Source organism: Teleopsis dalmanni, chromosome 2 (assembly GCF_002237135.1).
Source record: "Teleopsis dalmanni isolate 2A chromosome 2, ASM223713v2, whole genome shotgun sequence".
NCBI classification, from domain to species: Eukaryota; Metazoa; Arthropoda; class Insecta; order Diptera; family Diopsidae; genus Teleopsis; species Teleopsis dalmanni.
In genome coordinates, this window is record NC_051847.1 from 116387262 (window position 1) to 116407232 (window position 19971).

The window sequence follows — 19971 nt, forward strand, 5'->3', positions numbered from 1 at the left end:
GGTACCACATAAACTATCTAGTCCCTCACCAATATCTAAGCGTTGGGAACATGATAAATATAACGACAACCAGGATGATGGTCCATCAATTGAGGAAATAGATGAAATAATTAACAAAGCTCAAAAAGAACGCAAACAGGAGATTATAAACCGTGATAAGGATATATTGAAGAAACGTAATTAATAACATTAGTATTATGGTATCTATTGTATTATGCATCAATAAATCGCATGTTGCGATTGAAATTTTTTAAGTTTACTTTTTTTTAATATTTAAAAATAATCAATTTACTCAAGTTTTCTACCATGTAGCCATTAATGTAAACAAAATGACATTTCATTGAATAAAGTCAAAATTAAATTATAACAAAATGTTTTAGATTTTTGTATTTGATAGAATTTGTAGTTTTCCAGCTTCTGGTTTTGGTCTAAATTGTTTGTCCGTTTGTTTGCCGTCTAGTTTTGTGTCTGCCAATATGTCTGCAATATTTAATGCCATTGTCGTTGGTGCTCCTGCATGTGGCAAGACGACCATAGCAAAATTTATAGCAAATAAATTTGATTTTCTGTACTTGTGTCCAAGAGAAGTTGTCGCTTACCACATAAGCATGCGCACAATTTTCGGTACAAAAACCAAAAAGTACATGTACGAGGGTCGTACGGTACCTGATGATTTGATTTTTGACACGATGTTGGATTGTATAGAAAAGTTTGAAGGAAAATCCTGGGTCTTGGACAGTTATCCACGTACCATTAAACAAGCGAAGAAATTACAAGACATGGCATGTGTAGATGCAGCCATAAATTTGATATTACCTCCAGAAAAAATTGTAGAGCGGTCGAAAAAACGCTGGGTACAACTGCCATCAGGCCGCGCATATAGTATGGATTACAATTTACCTAGAGAACGTGGAGTGGATAATATAACTGGACTAAAAATAGTACAATTACCAAAAGATCGCCCTGAAGTTGTAAAAAAACGTTTGGAGTCCTATGAGATACGTTCCAAGCCAGTAATGAAATACTTGGAAAATCATTTTTCGCTTACAAGTTTTAATGTAGCAGATATGAATGTTAAAGCAAAAATAGAAGATTTTATAATTGCAAAATTTTGTAAAAAGATTTGTGGTGAAAGATTAGGCGATAACGTAACTGATCAACATGATGAACAAGCTGAATGCTCTTGAACCAGAGAAAAAGCAACTTAAGATCACTGAGAAATATTAAGGTAAGAAAGAAAAAGGCAATCAATATGGGTAGATAAGGAGGAAGCGGGAAAATTCCATTGTTCAAATTCAGAAACTACTTATGCAATGGAAGCGTTTAATTGACACTATTAACAAGAGAATTTATAAAAAAATTTTCGAATTGACAAAACATGCTTTTGTTAAAAAAAGTCAAATGAAAAATTATAAACTAATTTAAGTTTGTCCAATATGTCCAACAGTTTTCGCATAATACTGACGGGAGCCCCAGCAGCTGGAAAGGGTACTATTTCAAAACTTATTATCAAAACTTTTGACTTCGTGCACATATCACCCGGAGACATACTCCGACAGAATATACGTAGCAACACTAAATTGGGCAAAGAAGCTAAAAAATTTATAGATGAAGGAAAATTAGTACCCGATAAAGTTGTTTCTGATATACTTAAAAAACGGTTATTAGAATTGAAGCAAAAATCCATCATACTGGATGGTTACCCACGAACATTAAAACAAGCCGAAACACTGAAAGAATGGATTTGTGTTGACGCTGTACTAAACTTGATAGTTCCACATGAAGAAATTATAAGACGAGCCAAAAATCGTTGGATACACTTACCTTCTGGTCGCGTCTATAATATTGGTTTTAGTGAACCCAAAGTGCCTGGAAAAGATGATGTGACTGGTGAGGATTTAGTACAACGCGACGATGATAAACCGGAAGTGTTAAAAAAACGTTTACAAATTTATGATAAGATAATGAATCCTGTTTTGAATTTCTATGCAAAACAGAAATTACTGACACATTTTGAACCGAAATGTGATGAAACTATGTGGCAAAAAGTTGAAAAATTTATGATGAAGTTAGTATGTGGAAAGGACTAATAGACTAATTAGTGTTTTGGCAGAAACATAACGAAACTTAGGACATATTGGACACATAACTTATAGTTTAAGCAAAATTTTAGTTTAAAAAAAAATAATTTATTAAATCCTCAGTTTCTGGTTTTGATTTTAAACAATAACTAAATCATGAAAAAAATATATACATTTCACACACATATTTTTTAATAAACTGAGTTATAAAAACAGCAAGAAATCCCTTTTTTTCTTATGGTGAATACGGAGTCGGAATTAAAATGTTATTACTGCAATAAACAATAAAGCGTTAAAGGAATCTTTTAATCAAATATTAGCTAGCTTAAAATATAGACAATTTTATTTCCTAAATAACGATATATCAGACCTGATATGAATCTGTGCAGAAAGTCCAATTATTGAATTTTCTTTAAGCGTAATAGTTACGAATCGTTTTATGTCTAGCTATGTCTAAGACTATGAAGCTTGAAGTTTGCTAAATGATTATTTCTCATGCGGTGCACGTAGATTATTACAAACTAGATTAAATGGTATCTGTTATGTATTAACTAGTATCTTTAATAAAAAATGCTAACTGGAAACACAAAGTAATAATTAAAATAGAATGAACTGTGGTTACGTTAAATTACCTCATAGTCACATTTACAATCTCCTATTAAAATGACCACTTCGTCAGTGTGGTCAGTAAATAATTTTGATTACTCCAGAATAGTCAATATAAATTGTCTCATATAAATACCAATGAATATTCACAGTAAGTAATTTAAATAATTTTTGTACATTTTTTCGTAATATCTAAGAAAAAGAGCCTTGCTTAAAGAGTCCTTTGCTTATTTGTTTATATTAAAGATTATTAGCTTATCTCTTTAAATTAATATACCTAAATATGTGTATGAAAAATTAAAGAATTATTGCCGACTGTTGAATACATATAGTTCAATAGATGTTCTCTCATAAGATCTCTTCTAATTATAATATAATTTTTCAAACACAACTTAAGCGGACAACACTATTCCCTGTGATTAATGTGATGATAAATTTTTAATGTTATTCGAGATATAAGTGGGGTCAACAAAAAGTCTATCCGAAAAAAGAAATTTCATAAACAAATTAAAAGCCATTATAAATCCATCTAATGAGCTAATTTAATTCAATGAGAACGGATTTTTTTTAATTGGTACTTAATAGTTAACTTTTTTTTTTAATTTTAGTCATTTTTAATCGTTTTCTGATCATTTTAATCTAGCCACTAATCGTTTTTATAGAGTAGCCCACTTACCCTGTCAATTAAGCGTGCTTATTTTACTGGGTATCTTCATTTCTAGTTACTTTATGCAATAAGCGTACTCATCGAGGAGCTTCGTTCATTCTACCCACAAAGTATAATCAGCGTATATCTTAGATTCTAATTATTCTATATATTAGTCGTACTCATCGATTATCTTAGTTACGTCGTCCACTAACTGTGATCATCAAAAAGCATAATTGTCTTCTGAATTTAAATTAGAATAAGTTATTTACAAAGGAAAATCGTTCATTTATAAAATAATTTTAATGATTATAGTAAATTATTACAATATATATATATTATAATATATATATTATAACAGATATATATTGTACATGTAACTGCACATATGATCTTAACAAAAAGATCTTAAGTTGGATTTGGTTTGTGATACATTTTACACACATAACTTTATTTATAAAACAATCAAACTTATAATAGTTCGGCATATATTTTTTATAGGCGAGTTAATTAATTTCATATATTTATCGATGTTATCTATCTGGTTTCATACAAAATCATGAGCAAAATATCATTCGATAAAGCCAAAAATTGGCTGACTAAAAGAGACAACGTGAATTAAAGAAATCATATAATTTTTATCAAAAATATATGTAGACCATGTATATAGTGTCGGACGTCTTCTTTATCGCTTCAAAAACATATCGATAGTCACTACACCTTTTCCAGATTAAGCATGCGAAAGCTACAATTATGATACTACCAGTAAAATAGTGCATTTAGATTAACTTAGCATCACTGCCTTGGTACACCATAACAGCCTGTTGACCCATATGTAACATGCATCATCCATGACGGAAATAAAACTTAGTGGACTTCACAGAGCTGCAAGTCAAGGATTTTTCAACGGCCTTTTTTCTAAAATTAATCATAAAAAAATTAACTCAACTTCTACAAGTAATGCATTTACTTCCTTTTTGCATTTGGCACAACTAAAATTTGCAAACATTTCTCCTACGCAGATGCATACAAACTTAAACGTATGCAATATATGCCAAGCATTTCTATTTACGTGTAGGAAAACAACAAAAAATCAAAGTAAACACACAAAACAGCTGCCAACTGTGCATTCACAATAGTGGCGTAAGAGAGCGAAATCTTAGACATATAAGAGAGACGTAGAACAGCAAACACTGCGAACCCATACAACCACACTGCCATATCATGCAGCAGTTGCTGTTCGTATCTTTCGAGGGAAAGATAGATCAGGTTCTCGACACTTGGCTTAGCTAATTGAAACAACAAACATTTACTGTATAAAATATAACAACAGATAGTATTCAACTACATTCCATTTAAATAACGTGGCGGAAAACTCAAACGAAAGTAAAAGCGATAAAAAAAAATAATTTGCAATACTTGAGTCTAAGTTTACCTACTCGACTGTTTGCATATGGTCAGGTCAGGAAACAAATGCAATAAATTGTGAATAAGTGCAATTATGTTTATATAAGAAGCTGACATACAAAACCGAAGCACCAAATCAGTTTTATTTATTAAGCAAATTGAAATTAATTTAAATCAATTAAAAGTGTCGTATTAACACAAAACAATATAAAAATATATTGCATATCAATTTTCATTCTAAATTGCTGAACTACTTCGTCTTCCCAGTGGACTTTGAGCGACAGTCAGAAAACATTGTTTGCTTTGCAAAATCACACTACTGCCTGCAATATCGACCTAATTATGTTAAGTAAAATATTTCGTGCTGTTATATTGGGTGCACCAGCCTCAGGCAAAGGTACTATATCAAAACGTATTGTTGACAAATTTGGCTTTGTACACATATCACCTGGTGATATTTTACGTTTGAATGAATTGAATGGCACTGAATTGGGTAAAAAAGCTAAAACTTACATAGACCAAGGTATATTGGTGCCTGATGATCTGGTTATTAAACTAGTTTCGGGTCGCATAAACGAAGTGGGCAATAAATCGTACATGTTAGATGGTTTCCCACGTACTGTGGTTCAGGCTCGAAAACTTAATACTATTGATAACATAGATGCTGTGCTGAATTTAGATGTACCACATGAAGTTATTATAGATCGTGTTAGAGGACGTTGGATACACTTGCCATCTGGACGCGTGTATAATATAGGTTTTAACGAACCAAAAGTTCCCGGCAAAGATGATCTTACAGGTGAAAAGTTAGTACAAAGGGACGATGATCAACCCGAAGTTGTTGCTAAACGTTTGCAAGTTTATGAAGAAATGATGAAACCTGTCTTGGAATTTTATAAACAACATAATTTAGTTACTAATTTTAAAGGTAATACCACAGCAGAAATATGGCCGCAAGTTGAAAAATTTTTACAAGACAAAACTAAAACTGCTGTGGCACATTGTGCATAAATAGAAAACCAAGTAAATAAAATATTGAATTATGCTTCCTAAAGAACCAATTCATGCATAATTTTTACTAAGACACATCATGCATTATAAAAATATGAATTAAAATATATTTCAAGACTAACAGGAAAAAATTAAAAAACAATAACATTGAGCACAATACTGAATAATGTCTGATTCTTAATTCAACGCGTGATATTTTATAATAATAAATACATTTTCTTTTCTATATGTATACGAAAATAAATTTACTTTCAATAAAAAGATAATTAATTTTTTCATTTCTTTACTGGTAAGGCTTCCTACAATTAACCTATCCATCCTTTTTCCTTTTCTTAACGAACAGCGTGAAATAAAGAAATCCTATAAGTGCCAATATAAAACTATGAAATTGAAAAAAAATAAATTATTTGGATTTTTATAATGATTTAATTAAACAAAATTAAATCATACAAAAATAAAATATGAATTAGTGTGAACGTTATTCAGAGTTATTTTACATAGAATATAAGTCATATATACACACTCAAATTTTTTTAAATCTCCTATTAGAAGTTTAACTAAAAATTTTTTAATACCACAGGTTTTTTAACTGGAGTTAAAAAAAATTTAGGAGAATAATCAAACCGTTATTAAACTTTTAGATGATCATTTTTTATCAATCCGTTAAAGATACATATTTAAATATTTGACACTCAGATTGTATAAAATGCAATTTTAATCATAAATAACGCATCACAAAAACAAAGCGTTAATGAAAGACCCAATTATCGATCATTTTCGTTCATTTTGCGGAAAGTCTAAGTCTAATATCTCAAGAATCCTATAATATAGACAATACTTTATTTTTTATGTTTATTATTATTTTTTGAATTCTTAAAACCCAAACTCCACGTGCATTTTATTTCACGATATATACACACTCTTCTTTGGTTATAGTATTTAAAGTAGCGTTCAGGCCGAGCTTTTAAATGGGTTCTATTTGGTATAAAAAAAAATCGGTGCACTGAATGTTTATTAGAAAATATTCTTAACTTTAAGCTACATTGTTTAAAAGTCGTTTAAAAAACTTAACTAATCTTAACAATGGCATTATATTAAAGCATGTATACGAGATATTTTATATTTTTCTTTCATTTTTTATTGAAAAACAATACAAAATTTAAGTGGTTATTTTGCAATTACTATTTGCTGATATGTTGCTTATTGATATTATAACTTTTAGCAAAGCCAACAAGAATACTATATATTCAATTATTTTTGTAGACAAATTTATATATTTAATTTAAAGAATATTTCAAATTTTAACTTCGACAGTAAGCCTAAAACTCAGTCATTTCTCACGGAAAAATGACAGAACACTTCATATAAAAATTTTTGACATTTAGTAAAAAAATGTTTTTATATAGTTTTAATTAAAGACTATTTTTCATGCAATATGAGTTTAATATAATTTCTTGTTTTATATAACAAAAAGTATTAAAATGCTATTAAAATACATACATATATTTTGCCTTGATGAAATACAAAAAAAAATGCATTCAACGACTGTTAATACTAGATATTTGAAAACTTTTTTTTTAATTCAGATTCCACATTACCCAAAAATCTTTATATTTCATTTATTAATTTCAATTTCAACAACAATCTAAACGTATTTCAGCACTGAAATAGTGATCAAGTAATTGTTAACCGATTAGGTGCCACATTAAACACCCCCGATTATTTGCGAAGGTGTGGGTAGGAGTTTAACGTGTTTGAATTAAAGAAATGTGTCAATTGAGCATAACTTAAGTCAATTTCTGTTTCATATAAATTTGGTATTGTGTACTTCTATAAAAACATTTTAATAAAGCTGATTTTTTTTACCTATCAAATTGTAACATTACTCTCAGTACATCACTTAGCACTATCTAACCCAGAGTAATCACTTAACGCACGTGGCGGTACGCAGATCTTAGATCAGTCATTGAATAATCACGAAGCTTATGAGGAGTACACAAATTAGTCAGTGGGATAGGTGGGACTCTGCAGAAACCTCCTGCTATCAAAGAGAAAAAGTGCCCAGATGCACTAACTGAAAAAGGTTCAATTTTACATTACTGTCAGTACATAAGAAACAAAATATTATATTATATTATTGAAAAAATGTGGGAAAAAGTGTTTCAAATTTCATTTATAAATTTATTTTTAATTTTTCGAATATAATTGTTGTAGATATAGTTTTTAAAAACCCTCCTATATGGTATGTAAAATTGTATGTATTAATTCAATATACTCTTCTCTTTCATTGTAGGGTATTTTAAAAAAGACTACTGTGAACCAACAAATTTTTTATGGTTCAAAATCAAAACAAAAAGAAAAATTTAATTACAAAAAAGGAAAAAAGCACTTCACGTTATGCACTCACAAACAACAACAAATATCAGATTCACAACAGTATTTAGAGAAAAAGTTTTGTTTATGAATGCTGACCAACAACAATTGGCATTTAAAGAGTTTCAATTAAAATAAACATACAATGCACATTTTAAAGTAGCAACGTCGTTTCCTTCACACAACATAAAGAAAAAATTGAACAAAAAAGTTATTGATGATTCAACACTTGAAGCATTTCATCGCAAATTGCGGTTATTCTTATTAAAAACCGATTTTAATTTTATACTCCACTTAAAAAAATTCCGAGAATCTTCTAAAATCACTTACCACGAATTTTGCAACGTTTAGCTACATTTAGCCAAATTTCACCTTTAATCGTTTGTCCGGCAAAGTAAGTTTTGTCTGCATTGTCCAAAGTTATACGTAAACGTTCATTTTCCATGTTTAATTCCGCGATAGTCGAATGTTACATTACAATTAAATTTATACAATACTTAAGCTTACTTTACAAAATTTTCAAAATTGTCCAAAAATAAAAATTCATTGACATTAACGCAAAGGACGGACCAATTGGTTGGTTTTTTATCATAGATATTATGTATACATATGCTATATATATTTACTTTTTAGTCAAGATTTATTTTCATTGCTACAAGTTTTTATTATAATGCACTGAAGTATTAGATTAACGTGAACTCGCGGATATTCCTATTTTAATACCAATTTTCCTGCATTTGAACTTTATTTCTAAGTTTCATTCGTTCTAGCAATTCACACTTTTTGGGCGACTCTCCTTACAACGAATGCGTAAGAATTTTATTGGTACTGAAATCATACTACTGTCAACTATTGAGTTCGCTTCAAAGAGAGAAGAATGCGATTTGAGTAAAAATAAACTATTGTGAACGAATTTAATTTTCTAGAGTTGCCGAAATTAATTATTTAACGAAGTCTATTTGAAAAGTGTTTAATATTTGGTTATATGTATGGATATGGTACATAATTAAATAAATTTATTTAATTTAAATTTTTATATATAGAAATTCATAAACGCGAGTTACATAAACAACAATATACAACAATCAAATACTAGAACTGCAGCATTAATATATTAATCTTTGTGTGTAACACAATAATCCAGCCCAATGTCTGGGAGCTGAATCCGAAAACAGCTATGTGTAAATATATAATATATAAATAAATATGAATATGCTTACATACTATTCAAAAATAAATATACATAAAAAGGTGATCATTTTCGAAAATCGAAACTATCGATGCGTCCTGTGCATCTGCACGGTTTCGATCCGATTTTGAATCTGCAGTTTACTTTATTTTTTTAAATTTATTTATTTTATGAAAATTTATTTATTTTATTTAAATACATTTAACATTACAGTTTAATGAATTATTGTTGAAAAAAATAACATGTTTTGATTACCAAACGAAAAACTACTATAAAAATATTATATATAAAATGTTTATATTAGGTTCGACATCAATACTTATGTGTTTAAATTTTGCCGGGCTTTAAGTCGTGTTTTTAAAGATTATATTTTTATATAATATCTTATATTATATAAAAACAAACTTAAGATTAAATAAAATATATCATAGTTGTCAACTGATGTATATATTCATTTAACAGATATTTCGATCTACCTCCTAGATCATCTTCAGTATTTTTTTTATTTATAATTAAAAATTTTAGTCGTATATAAATATATTATGTATAATAAATCAAATAGAACAGGCATGGTACTAGTAAAAAAAAATTTGAAAATTTTCTTCAATAAAAGATTCTATAAAATTATTTATACACAAAAAAATTATTATTATTTTTTATTATTGTTCGATTATTACTTTATTATGATCACTGTGCTTTCTATACATTAACATTTTGTGCATTTTCAACTACAACCATATTTGAAATAAACTGCCAGAACAGATATTATATTTTTACAAAGTCTTATCTCAACAAAAGTCGAGATTCGCAATATTTGCACGAGATAATAACAAAATCTCAAGAGATTTAATGAATAAAATCGATTACTTTATTATTGGAAATACGATAATGAAAAGCCTATCCCACTCTAAAACGCCATTTTTATAAAAAATTTATGTATTTTCAGTTAAATTAACAATAACTTGATCTAAATGCCATTTAATCGCACTGCTATCGAAATAATTGCTAAACCCTGCAAAGTATTATGAATAAATTAAATTTATGAATAAAAAACTAATAAAAGATGTTAATGACTCATGTCAGACGCTTGTTTGTAGACTAAATGTGATAAGTGCAACATAAGAGATTGCATATAACTTTTAAGTATAAATATATGTACGTCGAAGTGTTTGTAAATACACGTATTTCTGAATGAATTAATAAAAAAAATGCAATTTAAAAATATTTATGTTTATTAAATATAATTCAAAACAATTTTAAAATGTGTCTTTTGTATATTTATCTAAATACAGAGTGACAAACAAAAAACTAAAGTCAAAAATTGATTGAATATATTTTTAATTCATTTAATATATTTTTAATTCTTTAAATATATTTTTAATTCATTAAATATATTTTTATTTCATTAAATATATTTTTATTTCATTAAAAATGTTTTAATTTGATACCGAATTATATATTTTACTTCAATGGATTAAGAAGTTATGGTGGTGTAAATAAATTTTTTGTTTTAAAAATATTTGTACATTTTTGCAAAATTTAAAAGTTGAAACTAAAAAGTTTTATGGAAATATTTTCTTCATGTTTCGTATGTCAATGCTTTATCATCGTTTTCTTCAAACTAGCATCGTTGTCCTTTAACAGTCCTTTGAAATGATGGCTTTGAGCTTTGACCACCACTGGCGGCCATACAAATTGAAAGTTTAATAGTTAAGTTGAAGTTTAATAGTTAACCAGTTTAATAGTTTAATAGTTAACCAGAAAAAAATATCTACCTAATTATATATAATTATGTATGATTATAAATGAATTAATATAATATGTAACCTGATATGATTAGATATGAATGCTAATACATGCTTTCATGGAACAAACATAATAGAAGAAAGGAAAAATCTTATATCAATATTTAGTATTACAAAGTTTTTATTCAATATTATTCTGAATAATATTCATTATTATTCAGGATACCAATTTTCATTGATATCTGATAAATATGAGTTATTAAAATATATATAGTATATCAATAACTGATTTTCAGTTCAACAAAAAATTTAGAGTTAAGGATTCCCTGAGTGAACATACCGTAACGCGAGTTCTTATTTCATTTGCCATAAGTTATGATTAATAACGTAGCAATATTAGTAATAATATAGATGTATTCATTCATGTCTTATACCTATGTATATGTAAACGGTTCGCCAAGCTGATTTTACCTATATCCTTGAATGATCTAGTACTATCAAATAAAATTCTTTTTAGGAGCAACTTTCTTCAATGTGTTTCCGGCGTTCTCAATGTGTGCATTATTGTGATTGTTCAAATAAGTTTAAGATTTCGTTTAGGATTTTATTTGCATTTTTATTTGTTCCAAGTTCGGCTTTATTTTTAATTTACAATAATAATATCAATTTTTTGCTTAGTTTTTATTTTGTAGTCTTATACTTTAATGTCTTTTAGTTGTAATATTTTGTTATACCTACTCGTGAGTCATAAATAAATACCGATTATTTCACGTTATAAGAAAATATAAGACTAGAGTCATTCTGTTGAGTTGATATAGTCCAACAGATCTTTTCTTATGATCTATGAAGATCTCTTATGTACACAAGAGAACTTCAAAAAACTATCTAAAAAATATTCCACTAAAAATTTTGAAGATCTATATTGTAAATCTATATTTATGTTATTATCAATATTGAATTCGAAACTATCAAAAAAGTACTTTCTTAAAAAGCTGTTCCTTCTGGTTACCGAAACTCGACCATCACAGAGGAAGTACGTAATTGTTTCTTTCTCGTTTAATAATACCTGAGCTATAGCAGATCTTCAAAGTGTTTGTAAGTCTATATTTATGTTATAATCAATATTAAATACGAAACTATCAAAAAAGTGCTTCCCTAAAAAGCTGGAGAATCTATACTTCTAAGTCTATATTTATGTTACTATAAATATTAAATCCGAAGAGATTGTCGAAGTTTAAGGAAAGAAATTATTTTATAATTTTCTAAAATAAATGTTGAATTTTATTATATATTATATGTGTTATTATATATTATTATTATTTATATATAAAGGTCTATTAATTAAAATTAGTAAGAGAAGTCTTACTAACTGATAGGTTTTAGATACAATAAATTTTAAAAAATAATCTTAAAATAAGAATTATGGGCGTCTTTTTATTACGGAGAGTATCTTCAATAAAAATAATTTTCTTTTTAATTAAAAAATTAAATATAAAAGGGAATTTTTTCATTTTCTTAAGTTACTTGAAATACAATACAATATAGAGATGTACAAATGTACAAACTTACAGCTGTACAGATGTATGTACAGATGTAGACACTGCACTACATGGATCAGACTATTAAGAATTACTTATGTGACTAATGTAAAGCATGAATAAATACGCTTAGTGCTCGATGGCAGAATCGGAAACAGTATCAGAATATTGTGCTCTGCTCCCTCCCGTGTAGAAATAAATTCAGTATTAAACTGAAGTTGCCGTCGAGCGGTCGTGGTGCGCGGTAGTGTTTGCAATTTGGGAGTTGCCTGCTATTGCGGTGGTTGTTGTGCCGAAGCGTGTGAAAATATGCCAGAATAAAAAAAACATATGCGTGTTCAAATACAAAAAGAAAACAAACTAAGAATTGATTTGTATGCTTAATGCATAAAAAGTGTGTAAATTATTTATAAGTTAAAGCTATAAAGTTTCGTCATAAATTTCAAATATTGACAACAACAAAAAGAAAACAAATTACCAATAGAGAAAAATGGCCAGCAAATGTACAATTGCGTTTGAGAATAATCCTTTAGGAGTTTACTACGCTGGCCAAGTAGTGACTGGAACAGCTGAGCTCGTCACAACAAGGCCAAAGACAATACGATGTGCGTATAATTATTTAAATAAAAATTACATTATATACATACATATACATATGTATTTATTTTACATATATTTCCGCTTAAGCTAATTAACAAACTTCACTGCTTAGCCACAGGTGACGTCATTTTTGATTTATGCTACTATCCTTAGAGAAAACACTAACAAAAAAAAACTGACATAAAAATGCTTTATGGTTATTTTGTATGGAAATAATTTTTTTATTTTTTTTATGCCGAAATCCAATTGTCATATCTTTGAATTGGCATATAAAGATAGTTACGGAACTACTTTTATTTAAATTAAATAATTACAATTGAGCATATAAAAATAATTATAGAACATTCAAATTTACATATTTTGTTTTTCTTTTTTTTTTTTTTTGTAAATCTCATTGTGCCTGCAGAATGGAAGCAGACAAGAGCAGCGTGGCTCAATGAAACTAGTTTTTTCTTTTATTGCCGCTGAATGCCACGAAAAAATATTAGTTATAATGTTAATTTTCTGTGAGTGAAAAAAGCATTTGTAATTATATTGTTTAGTAGCAATTTAGTAGCAATCGATTCCTGGTACTTGTAGTCTCAAAAAATTATTTACGAACAATTAAATACAAGAATTATATCCAAGACCACTATTGATGTGTATTTGACAATACTCGAAACAGCTATATGGTCAACCAGAAATTCAATTAATTAAAATAATATAAAATGAATTTTGTTGTTGTAGCTCACTACTGTTCAAACACTGTAAAAGTTAGCTATGTCAGGCTGGTTCTAAACCACGCCTAGATCTATTGGTTTCTGAATAATTGTTTATCCCCAATCTTTATGTACATTTTTAGATGTTTTAGTACATCTGACTTTATTAAACAAACTAAACAAAATTTATATATTAATTTATCACTTTAAAGTGAAAAGAAACTATTTTTATTATTTATTTTCTTTTTACTTTCTTATTACATTTTTTAGTACAGTTAAATAAATGTGTATATAAATTTAAAGCTATAAAAGCATATAAATTTGAGCTAAGTTTGCCAACGACTGCATGCATAACTGGAGTGAAGGAACTTAGTTTGTCATTAAATAATTTTTGCATTGCTTATTCTTGGGACATAAAGTTAAGTTATTTAAAGCAAAACATTGTTAATTTTATAATATAATGTTAATAATTTTTATTAGCAAATATATTAAGTAGATCCGAATTATAAAAACATAAGTTTAGTACTTGAAAGAATATATTTAGACATTTCAAGAGCAATACATCTTTCATCCATCCGCCTTTGGAGATATCGAATTAATTTTGAACTTTTTCATTAACGATGTAAGCAAATTAATTAAATTAGCATGCGAATAATATGCCCAGAGTATTTAAACCTCTATCACACATATTTTATTTCTATAACACCATTCCTAACTTATTTTATACTCGTATGGACTAAAATGTTTTTTAAGGACTAAATAGAATTGTCTTAAAATGATGAACAAAAGCAAAAATAAAATATACAATAATTATTAAAATTTATTTTAAAAATTTGATAAAAATATGATCAGATTTTTAACACAGACCAAATATTAAGTTACTTTTATTATTTTATTATAGAAAATGATGTTGAAGTTAAAAAAAGACAATTATAAGTAAAAACAATGGTTAACTGAATATAAATGTTAGGAATACTAACAAAAAACAACCGCTATTTTCCTTATATAGTATATTGTCAATATTAAGATTCTAATACTCTTGATTGAATAACAGATTTTTAAATGAAATTTTCTTAATGTCTCGATTAAAAATTAAAATTAAAAGTTATACATTCAGCTCACCTTTGCTATCATTTGTAATATTGTATTCAAGCCCTAGGCTTAACTTGCTGCCATTTTTAAGTTTCAACATCAACAATCTTTCTAAATACTTTTTGGATCGTGTAAAAGACTTCATGGCACACTTCACTTATCATTTACTTAACAAAAACAAAAAAAAATAACAAAAAATTTAAAATCAAATAATAAAAAATGTTCATAGATATTAGTAATACTACATATCTGAAGCCCAATCGTAATGATTCTGAGTTGTATAAACATTTATGATTATTATTAGATGTCAGAATTCACCGTGATAAGAATAGATTGGTTATGTGTATATAACATTTTTATTAGAATCTATGTTTTTCCAAATAAAAATTATTGTAATATGAAGTAATAAATGTTTCTACCTAAATATTGTGAATATTTTAAACCAAATGTCAGTGACAAATAATCGTAATGTAATTCAGATTAAAATATTAAGATTAAAAATTGGTAAGAAAATCCTAATCCTAATGTCCTAATCCTAACTAGTTACTTTTCGGTACACATACCCATACAAAAACACACGTTGTTCATGGAAAACACCTGCAGTTCAAAAGATTACTAACAATTTTCTTTGTTCTTAACGTACTTTATGTTAATGAAGTTTCTATGGAAAACCGACAAAAACAGATTATATATAGATACATAAGTATTTATATAATACATATATATACATATAGAAATTTATACATATATATAAATATGAATATGTGTATAAAAAAAATTAAAAATTAAAACAAATTAATCTTTTGTTATAAATATTTTCATTGTGTGGAATGGAAGTAGTGTCCAACTGTCGACCGCAAATTTTGTATCTATTTTTTTTTATAACTTCTCCTATTGACTAAACAATTGTCGGCTGAAAATCATTTTATTTTTTTTTCACTATTGTATACCAGTTTGAAGATTTACGAATATTTTAAAAATAAACGCATTGCTAACGATAGCGAAGCATTGTATATTCCTCAAAAATAATAATTAAGCCGCGCATAGGCTTTTATAAGTCATGAGGAAGTAATTTGGAGAGAGAGACTTCTTCTATGATTTAATTTGGAACAAATTTGTTCCAAATCTTTTTAACAATTCTGAAAACTATAACATTTAAAAATGAGTTTTTTTGTTAATAATATATACTATGTGATAAGAGTATATTTAAAGTGCGTCCGAATGAAAGAGGAATATAGTTTCTTGCTTAAAGGCCATAACTTAGCCAATATAAAATATTGCATATAAAAATATATATAAAATGCATCGAAACAATTTAATTGTAATATTGCAATAAAGATTTAAAAGAATTTTTATTATATTAAATATAATGTTTTATGTGTACTGCAATCGGGTGACTTAAGTGATGATTTGTCCTAAGTGCTGCTCACTCATTCTCTTATAGTTGTCGCTAAACTTGGTCAGTTCTGCTGTGTCCATTAATTAACCTATTTCTTACCAGTATTGCTGTGAACATTAATTTTAAAATATTCCTCAGTCGGGAGTGTATTTCCCTTTCCTCGTGCTTCGTTCAGGTTTAATGTCAATTGCTATTAAATCCTACTGAGAATATATGTGTTATATACACTTAGAAAGTTTCTCCTTGTATTTGGGAGAAATCGAAATATAAAATATGACATCACTTTAGAACTTGATAACTTAATATAGACTTATATATTTCAGTATGAGTCCATTACTAAGCTAAGAATCAGTATTACATGAAGTAGATATAAACTCAGGTTCAAGCCCGAAAACTTTCTAATATTTCTATGAATCAGCCAAAAATCAGTGGTTCTGTAACTTATTAACTGTCTATTAGAGCAGTTGAAAGACATTTTAAGTTAAAGTAAAGTTTAAAAAAATGTTAGGCACTTTAAATTTGTCACAATTAGTTAACCCTTCCGTCACTTTCATATCCTTATATTCTAAAATAAAAATATTGTTAACTCTTAAATGTACATATATAGTTTGAAGCGTATGTACAGAAAATATTTTTATTATGATACCATGCAAATCGCATGATTGTTAAGAGGAAATATTTGCATGTAATACGAAAGGAATTTTTCAATAATCCTAGGTTATGATTAACACATAGGCGCCAGAATAATTTACCTCCATTGCGCATGAGCACTAACTTATCTAAGTAAGTCATCATATGTAGGACTAAAATTATAAAAACCATGCAAACCATACAATTCCTATAATTTTAAACAAGTTGAACAAATAACAGGCTTTTATTTCATACAGTACTTCTTAACCTCAAATATATATGGAATAGACTCATATTTTCTGAATGTCACAATGTCACTATTTCGAGTGACATAATTCAATTAAATAATTTGAAAGGAAGCCGCAACACAAACCATTTTAGCTTTTCTTCAAATAATTGATTAATTGTTAATTTATCCAACTTACTCTTTTAATTCATGTGAATGAAATTTACACACACTATTTACTAGTGAATTAAGATTAATTAAAATAATGTTTTTCTCACCCACAGCTATTTTTATCAGCGTTAGTGGCTTCGCTGAAGTGCGCTGGAGTGAAAATGTTGAAAAACAGAATTCGGAAGGTAAGCCAGAAACTGTACCAGAGACCTTCTCCAGTCATGAAATGTACTATAGTTCGGAAAATAGCGTTTACGGGCAAAGCGGTGGGGCACAACTTGAACTACCGGCCGGAAAGTATATATTCCCTTTTCAGGCTACCATACCACCGAATGCACCTACTTCCTTTAATGGCAGTTCTGGGCAAATACAGCACGAAGTTACGCTAACCATCGATAGATCAATGCGCTATGATAATACCTTTAAACAAGCGTACACAGTCATTTCACCTTATGATTTAAATCTAAATCCAAATAATTCGGTAAGACATTTATTAAAGTATATTTTTTCTTTTAATATAATGAAATGGAATTCTTCTACTTACAGCAACCTTTGCATAAAATTGAAGAGAAGACTTTTTGTTGGGGTTTGTGTTGTGGTACCAAAGGACCAATGGTTATGACAGTTAACGTACCATACAGTGCTTATGCGCCTGGACAAAAAATACGTTTTAATATCGTTTTGGACAATCAATCCGATGTTAACTGTAGTGATGTCAAAGTACGTTTAATGAAAAAAGTCGTGTATACCAGTCGCACACCTGAAGTAAAAACTCAGGAGACCGAAATTAAAGTGGCCGACAATCACTGCGGTGAGGTAGTTAAGCTCAATAAGGCCGAATTCAATGAATTTTTGCAGATACCCGCTACAACTCCCACCTCTCTGGAGAGTTGTACTATTATTAAAGTTAGCTATACTCTTAAATTTATAGCAAAAGTATTTCGATTGTTAGGTGATTTGGTAATTGAATTCCCACTTGCAATTGGCACTGTACCACTGTACGCTAGCACAGTCGAACCAGGGCCGATAACTGCGCAACCCAGTGCTGGACCTGTCTATAAACCACTGCGTAAGTTGTGCTTTAATAAAAATTTTGTGTGTTATATTTTATTTTTTAAAATATATATATATCTTTAGCACCACCAACCTTTGAAGAAGATGTGCGTAGTGAGCAATTCGAGAGCAATACATATAAGCCAAGATATCCAGTATTCTTAGCGGATGGCAATCTTACAAATGGAAGTCACAGTACTACAAATCCGCAGCAAAGCAATAATCTTTATCCCATTCCTCCAATATCAACTCATCCACCACATGTTAATCCAATTCCAAAACCAGTTGCAATGCCAAATCCTATGCCTGTGCCAGCACCAGCTATTACTACAGCACCATCACCAGCACGTGCCACTGCTCCTGCTTCAGTGCCTCCTGTTGCAACTAAGGCTAGATCTGAAGAAGATCCCCTTGAAGTACTTGGGTTTAGTATACCACCAGATTACAAGCCAACACCAAGCGCACCACCATCTAACGACAATAGTAACGTTGGTTGGAAATAAAAACCTTTGATCCTTTAATGTTATTGATATAAGAAAATGCTTTTTATATATGTATGTATATGGATGTATTATAAAAAAAAAATTGCATGTTTATGTATTTCTCTCTCAATGGCTTCCAAACTTTTCGCACTGCTATCTTTTTTGTGTGATCACAGGGTACAGTTTGAAAGTCACGGTACATAAAAATTTAAAACGGTACATATATTTAAATATTTTTGTAGGTGCTACTAACCAATAATATGCCTCAAATATTTAAAAATAAAATTGTTAATTTTGTACTATAATTTTTGCATACATTATATACAAATATGACATAATCGATATATATATATGTACTTTTTATAGATATTATCACTTTTTTAAGACAGCAAAAATCAAAATAAATATTTTATTCTAGCTTTATAAATTGTTATGTGTTTTTATGAAAGTTCAATAATAACCACTATTTATTGCTATATTTAAATCGTCCACTTCATCTTCGATTAACCCCCTTTCATAATGGCTTAGGATTTCACATACTGTCTGTAAAACGAAAAGAAAAATATACGATAAACAGAAAACGATTAATCTAATGTGGTGAATATGCAATGTTCATGGTCATGTTAAATCGTTTTCGAGTTAGTGCATCTGGGCACTTTTACTCTTTGATAGTTGGGGGGTATCTACAGAGTCCCACCCTTCTCACTGACTAATTTATGTATTCCTCAAAAGCTTCGTGATAATTCAATGACTGATCTAAGATCTACGTACTGCCTCGTACGGCTAGAGATTATTCTGAGATTAAATAGTGCTAAATAGAGCACCCTGTCAGCTTTCGCGAATATCTTCAGGGATCTATCACTTATGTATTTTTGATCGGGTCTATTCTAAAGTGTCTTAGCATGTCATTTGTGCGGATGTACCAAGGCAATTTGAAGAGCCATATTTTGTTTAATTAAGGAGATACAGTGAGGATGTAAGGATTTTGTTTTTGTGAACTCCATATTCATAATATACTACCTGT

The 19971-nt window shown here is 28.6% G+C and overlaps 5 protein-coding genes across 5 annotated transcripts; all 5 read left to right on the forward strand.

The window, feature by feature from the left end:
• Positions 1–254, forward strand: LOC119683643 (tetratricopeptide repeat protein 14 homolog; the record flags this gene model as incomplete). The annotated part of the gene is given in 1 exon segment (XM_038097430.1): positions 1–254. A coding segment is annotated over 1 exon segment (184 nt), but the record flags the coding sequence as incomplete, so codon positions are not given.
• A 222-nt stretch (positions 255–476) lies between these two features.
• LOC119675532 (adenylate kinase 4, mitochondrial-like) lies at positions 477–1187 on the forward strand. Its single transcript, XM_038086739.1, has one exon. The coding sequence runs from the start codon at positions 477–479 to the stop codon at positions 1185–1187; it is 711 nt and encodes a 236-aa protein (XP_037942667.1).
• Positions 1188–1415: 228 nt separating this feature from the next.
• LOC119683644 (GTP:AMP phosphotransferase AK3, mitochondrial-like) lies at positions 1416–2116 on the forward strand. The gene has a single exon (XM_038097431.1). The coding sequence runs from the start codon at positions 1437–1439 to the stop codon at positions 2088–2090; it is 654 nt and encodes a 217-aa protein (XP_037953359.1). The 5' UTR covers positions 1416–1436; the 3' UTR covers positions 2091–2116.
• Positions 2117–4558: 2442 nt separating this feature from the next.
• Positions 4559–6017, forward strand: LOC119681476 (GTP:AMP phosphotransferase AK3, mitochondrial). Its single transcript, XM_038094681.1, has one exon. The coding sequence runs from the start codon at positions 5083–5085 to the stop codon at positions 5749–5751; it is 669 nt and encodes a 222-aa protein (XP_037950609.1). The 5' UTR covers positions 4559–5082; the 3' UTR covers positions 5752–6017.
• Positions 6018–12799: 6782 nt separating this feature from the next.
• Positions 12800–19264, forward strand: LOC119678941 (arrestin domain-containing protein 3). The gene is made up of 4 exons (XM_038091060.1): positions 12800–13201; positions 17526–17893; positions 17959–18481; positions 18550–19264. The coding sequence occupies exons 1-4, from the start codon at positions 13087–13089 to the stop codon at positions 18966–18968; spliced, it is 1425 nt and encodes a 474-aa protein (XP_037946988.1). The 5' UTR covers positions 12800–13086; the 3' UTR covers positions 18969–19264.
• The last annotated feature ends 707 nt before the right edge of the window (positions 19265–19971 follow it).